General features: G+C 55.6%; 1 protein-coding gene across 1 annotated transcript; it reads right to left on the bottom strand.

Moving 5' to 3' along the window:
• Positions 1-259: 259 nt before the first annotated feature.
• Isl2 (ISL LIM homeobox 2) lies at positions 260-4,794 on the bottom strand. Its single transcript, XM_021207379.2, has 6 exons — positions 4,605-4,794; positions 3,674-3,863; positions 3,304-3,566; positions 1,574-1,857; positions 818-985; positions 260-501 (listed from the first exon to the last, which is right to left on the bottom strand). The coding sequence occupies exons 1-6, from the start codon at positions 4,660-4,662 to the stop codon at positions 385-387; spliced, it is 1,080 nt and encodes a 359-aa protein (XP_021063038.1). The 5' UTR covers positions 4,663-4,794; the 3' UTR covers positions 260-384.
• Positions 4,795-6,147: the final 1,353 nt, after the last annotated feature.

Raw genomic sequence — 6,147 nt, 5'->3', positions numbered from 1 at the left:
GAGTTCGGAGCAGACGTCCTCACCGGTAGGGTCCTGTAGGACCTCATCAGATGGGTTCCCGGGCGAGCAAGGCGCAGAAAGACAGTGGCAGTTCCCCCACGCAGCGAGGAAGAGGCGAGGGCGGAGCTAACCGAGAATGTCCCAAATTCTAGTTATGAGAAGAAAAAAAAAAGTCCTTGGAGCTGGAGTCTCCAGTCTCAGCGGGGCAGGCTGCATCCCAGCGCTGCTGGCCGTCCCGTCGCTGTCGCGTGCCTCTGCCCGCTCGCTTTAAATAACAATAATTACAAGGGCCGGAGATTTTTCAGAGCTGGAATGGCCTGAGCATGGGTGAGTCTCATGCAGGGAGCATGCGAGGTCCGCGGGCTGGCAGGGAGGGGTCCTCGCTCACGTCTCCACCGGACTAGGTACCATACTGTTGGGGGTATCCGGGAGCTGCGAGGACAGAGAGGTCACGTCGCTACCAGAGGAATTGCCTAGGGAGCCTGACTCGGAGAAGGAGACCTGGAAGGGCAGAGACATCAGGGGAAAACAAGTGAACACAGGCTCAGGCTGCTGCTCCTGGATTACCTGCTCAAAGACCCGGAGTGTTCCCTCCAGACAAGCCATCAGCTGAGTAAACCCTGCCAGGTCCCCGCCTGCACAAGGGGTGTTGGGACCCGGTAAAAGACACATTAAAACCGGGTTAGTGTCAGCTGCGAGGTTGCGGGTCCAGCAGGCTTTCTCACTGCCAAATCTGTCCCCAAGACCCCTAGTCCTATGTGAATGAACTAAGTCCCCTCCACCCCACGTCCACCGTGCAGTTCGCACAGAGCCTCACCAGCTGTTGAAAGGCGGGTTGGTCCAGGTCGCTCTGGAGTGCGAACTCGCTGAGTGCTTTCCAGGGAGGCTGGTACGTCTGCACCTCGACTGCGCTGCCCTGCACCGCGTTCTCATGGCGGATGGGGCTGCCTGCCACCAGAGGCGTCCCAGTCAGTCCCTGGAGGCTCTGAGAGGCAAGCGGATAGACAGCACAAGGCATTAGAATTAGGTCAGCTTTTGCACCACTTTTGAGCATAGAGCCCCAGGCTCTGGAGAGCGAGTTGGGAATTAAATTGTTTTGAGGAGGAAACGCACTCCACTGCACACAACGAATCTCCCATTCCTCAGCGGAGATAACCCAGGGCCCACAAACCTGCTACCCGGTACCCTCCTAGAAGTCAAATATCAGGCCAGAGAAACGGAAGTCCTTTATGCCCTTCCTTAGCCAGGTATGCGAAACAAAACAAAACAAAACAAACAAACAAAAACTCAGATCGAGCCCTATCTCCCCCCCCTCCAAAAAAGTACAACCCCGCAGTCCTAACCATGCCATAGAGTCGTCTCTAAGCCGAGGGCCCCTCAACTCTGAGCTGTCACTGGCACAAGGTACCACCAACAACCACCGCAACTTTAACGCCAAGGTCAGTCTTTCTCCTAAGGTGCGGATGCCAAAGTACATAGGGAGTCCAGCTCCTTCTAATTCTCCCCAGAAAGAGGCCTTGGAAAGCCGCCGCGGCTACCACCCGCCTTCCCGCGGCCATCACCAGCACCTCACCGCCTTGTCGCTGTGTTGCTGCTGCTGTAGCTGCTTCATGAGAATGGACTTCTTCTTGTCCTTACAACGCTTGTTCTGAAACCACACGCGGATGACCCGCGGGCTCAAACCGGTCATCTCTACCAGCTGCTCTTTCATGAGAGCGTCGGGCCGCGGGTTGGCGGCGTAGCACGTCCGCAGGGTGTGCAGTTGCTTCTCGTTGAGCACAGTCCGCACCCGGGTTGTCTTCTCTGCCTGCTTGTGCACGTGCGTGCGCAGTGAGGGCTGTCGTCCGGACCCAGCGTCTGCAGGGGCCGAGAGACAAGAGGTCGGATGGGCCGCCAGCCATTCTCCCCAAGATTTCGTTTCCCTGACATTCGGTTCGTTTGGCTATTGTTCATCTCCCTCTCCATCCGTTCGCCTTACCCAGAGGGAGAATGCTTTTTGGTTTGTCCCTATCTCCCTAGCCCGATTGCCTTGCGGCGATCTCCCGAGTCCTGTAGGATTCTGGAGTTCTGCTCCAGGAAGCTGCGGTACTAGTACACCCTAGAAAACCCCAACTGCGAACAACCGAACAAGCAAAGCCCTCTGGAAGAAGGTGGGATTTTAGAGGAAGAGGTGGAAATCGAAGTGCGACACCGGCAGGGAAGGGGGAAAGGAAAAGGACTAGGACTCAGGTCACAGTATAACTCCTAGACTGGAAGGCTCTTTCTGCTCCTAAGGGATCATCGGCTAGGCTAGTCGCCCGTAGGAACATCCTCGGACTAGGAAGATTCCGACTTTGGGCAGCTGAGGCCTTCTGGGCACAGAATGGCTCCTTCCTGGCTGCCTGCCTAGGGGCTTTGGTCTGAGATTCCACCGTTCTGGGTTCCCTCAGCCCCAGGGACTGCTGCTTTTCACACCCACCTCGAACAGCCTCAAGCCTACATTTCAAAACAAAGGGGAGTCCTTGGGCGAACTCAGCTTGGGTTCATTCAACACCAATTCCATTCTGTTTTACTTTCAACCTGGTCTACACACCCTGGATTTTAGCTGCATTGTTTACATTAAAGTCCCCTCTAGGCATTACTAGATCTGGGTAAACATTTACAAATAGCCCACCAAGACCAATCCCCTCCTTCTACAGTGTGGAAATGGAGTTACAGAGAGGAAGAAATCCCTGGTGCCACACAGCACAAGAAGGCCTGGTCTACTTCGAGCTGAGTAGCGGATTCCCTGGCTTCCTGGAACTGGGGTATCGGTCGCGCCCTCTCCACCTGCTTCTTGTCCTCACTTATTTCCCAGTCTGAGCAACTCCTGGCCAGGGCACCTATCATCCTAGGAGGATTTTATCCAATAAACTCCCTGAACCTTTATGCTAGCTGGACATCAAAACAAGAACACAGGCCCCTCTTCTGCATGGCTGGCCTTCTTCCGTTGGCTCCCGATGGGATGGATACCTTTTCTCCCTGACGGTAACCTGTTCATCAAAGGAATTCTAAACACAACCCAGATAGGCAGCACCTAGGATACCGGTTCCTCCATTCTCCTGATCCTACATGGTCCAGGCCACGGACAACACAACTCTCCAAGGCTCACACGCTCACAGACATACAATCCCCCCCTCCCCCCGGCACTCGCCAGACACATAGCAGGGTTCCCAGCGCACGCGGCCTTTCACACCGGCTTCCCGTCGGAGGCTCGGCGGTCGGCTACACAGTCGTACATCCCACTGACGCGGCGCAGCGCTGCGGGCCGGGAGAGCGGCTTACCTGGCAGATGCAGGCCGCGGGCGCCAGGGAGCGGGCCGGGGCTGCGCGGGCTGCCGGCCGCAGCGCGCTCCAGAAGGAGGCCGTGGTCGGCTCGGCAGAGCAGCTCATGCTCCCGCAGCGAGAACTCGTCTCCAGGGAGCAGCTGGCGGCTGCACACGGAGCAGCGGAAGCACTCGATGTGGTACACGCTGTCCCGCGCCCGCATCACCAGGTCACTGCTGCTGAAGCCCACCTGGCACTGGGCACACTTGATGCCGAACAGCCTGCGGGCCCGGGCGCGGCGGGCGTCAGCGCAGGGACCCGAGCCCAGGACGCGCAGCCGTGTCCCCCTCAGCCCAAGGGGGCCGAACCCCGGGTCCCGCCGGCTCACCTGACGTAGTCCCGCTTGCAGTAGGTTTTCCCGTCTCTCACGAAGCACGTGCACGTCTCGTCCAAGTACTGGCTGCACTCGGCGCACTTGAGGCAGGCGGCGTGCCACTCGAGGTCGGGCGACACGCGAAGGATAAACTGGTCGTGGATCTGACTCCCGCAGCCCACGCACATGGCCGTCCCGGGCTTCTCTAGCAGGGAAGGGCGCAGGGCCCGCGTCAGGCCCGGTGCCGGACTCGGCCGGCCTTGGCCGCTGCAGCAGTCCCAGCCCAACCCGCCCTCCCTTGCTTGCTCTCCCGCTCTTAGAAGTGCGACCACTTTCGAATGATCCAGAAAATAGGAAACGAAAACAACACAATCTCCTGACATTTCCGTTATCACCCTCTTTGAACGCGGGCGTAGTATCGGTTCAGCTAGAGACCGAACTAACGGGAGGCACGGTGACACTGGGGAGCTAAGGACGCCTCCGTGTCCACACTGTCAGCCAAGCCCGGATTTCCGCCCGCTCCCGCTCACAGCGACTCCCTATTTCACCGCAGCATTCAGCCCTGTCCCCTCTTAGCTTCTTCGACAGTTCTTAGTTTAAACACCTCAGATCAAGCTACTGAAACCTATCTTCGTAAGACAGAAAAGAAACCCATTTCTCTAAATCAAACCTAATTGTCCTAGCAGAAAAGAGAAAGAATTTCACAGCCTGAGGTCATCCCAGCCAACTTGGGAAATAATGTCTAATTGCAAAATAAAATAGTAGGATTCCAACGAATAAACAGTGTTATGGGCGAAATGCACTGCTTGTTTGTTTGTTTTTTTTTTTATTCTCCCAAATATTTTGTCAAATAGAAGCCACTTGTAGAATCCGCTAAACATTCTTCTGCATTGGAAATGTTGCATATCAAGCACACATACACACCCACACACAGAGAAAGACTTACTCTTGGAATGATCCCCCATAGCACCCAGAAAAGGATAATGAAAAATAATATCCACCATGCAGAGAGAGATGTGAGCAAAGCTTGCGGCCGGGGGCAGAAGGACCAGGGTCGAGCGCCCAGCCTCTGCTCTTTGCTAACTAACTCCTGCCCCGCGGAGTTGAAGGAGCGATTCCGCACCGGCCCGCACGCAGCATGACGTCAGCACGCACTCGCCCGGGGCCCGAGCTGGAGGCGGGACCTGTAGCGTCACCCAGCTCTCCCACCGCCCTGGGGCTTGCTCGGGAGACGGTGGGGACCGAGAGGGTGGGCTGGGGTAGACACGGAGGCGCAGGGAGATTGGAGGGGAGGAAGTGGGAAAGCTCTGATTGGCTCAGAGTGAACAATGGAGCGCAGCCCCCTCCCCCCGAAACCTTCCTGGATCCTCTCTGCAGCCCCGGGTCCCGCAATCCCTTGGAAGCCGCGTCTCCACCCCGCGGGCTTTGCCGCAGCGCCGCGCTTTCTTCGGACTTGTAGGGCGGTTGTCCTAGTCGCTTCCTAGCAAGGCAATAGACTTCTGGGGATAGATGGGAGTCGTCTCTCCCTTAAAAGTGTTTTTCTTTTATAATTTTTAAATTAAAAATTCCTTCTGGGGACGACAGACCTGAGGGAAAAATGAGGATCCGCTGTTTCGCGACCATCACTGGTCCAGCCGGCCACCTTTCTCCCTGGTGGGCCTGAGCCTTTGTTCGGCGGGGTCCAAGTTAGGGAGAACGGATAGGAAATGAGCACCTAGGTTTGGATAAACTCTATGCGGACTTTCCCACCCGCGCCGCCTATAGAAAACTCGATGTTGCAGGTGGGTGAGCCAAAAGGAATCCAGAGACTTAGAGCCACAGTCCTCGCACCCACCCTGGCCTAGGCACTTTTCCTCCCTCCTACTTTTTGCTCTTTTGGTTAAGTTGATGCTGACTCCCACCCTCTCCTTTCTTCTCTCAGCTGCATAGAGCCTAAAAACACTGCTGTGCTGTGTCACTCATCCAGAGTAAAAGATTTTTACGAACTCTCTGACTTTGGATTACACAAAACAATTACAACACAAATAAGCAGAAACAAATGTGGGACGCGGGGTAATTTACCGTCTTCCCGGTGGTTTTTTAATCCTTGAAAAATCTTCGATTTCTAAGACTCGGGGATTTTTTTTTAAAAAAACAAACAAAAATCGCTGTGAATTTTGTTTCGAAGGTTGAAAGACAAATCGATGAGGTACAAACAGTGTTTATCCAACGATGGTCTGTTGGTCCCTCACTCCCATTCTAAAGGGACACCAAAAACTTGATGCCTCTCTAGGTGGGGCGCGCGCGGGGGTGGGGGTGCTTCTGGGATAAAGTGTCGCGACCAAATGCTATGTCCGGACTTGGATCCCGCAGGCCTCTCTGCCCGAGATCTATCTAATTCAGGCGCGGCGGTCCAACTGCTAAGAGTCGAGGCTTCTGGGCTGGGAAATGGTTGCAGTCATGAACATTGGCACAAACTCTGCAGAAAGTCGGGGTTAGAACGGCGGAGT

This window comes from Mus pahari, chromosome 10 (assembly GCF_900095145.1).
Source record: "Mus pahari chromosome 10, PAHARI_EIJ_v1.1, whole genome shotgun sequence".
Classification (NCBI taxonomy): domain Eukaryota; kingdom Metazoa; phylum Chordata; class Mammalia; order Rodentia; family Muridae; genus Mus; species Mus pahari.
The sequence above is the reverse complement of the archived record's forward strand: the minus strand, read 5'-3'. Positions and strand labels throughout refer to the sequence as shown.

Coding starts and splice junctions, on each gene's coding strand:
- Isl2 (XM_021207379.2), bottom strand. CDS start 4,662: ATGGTGGATATTATTTTTCATTATCCTTTTCTGGGTGCTATGGGGGAT. Junction 3,864..4,604: donor TATGGGGGATCATTCCAAGA/GTAAGTCTTTCT, acceptor CTTCCCTGCTAG/AGAAGCCCGGGACGGCCATG. Junction 986..1,573: donor AGCAACACAGCGACAAGGCG/GTGAGGTGCTGG, acceptor CTTGCCTCTCAG/AGCCTCCAGGGACTGACTGG.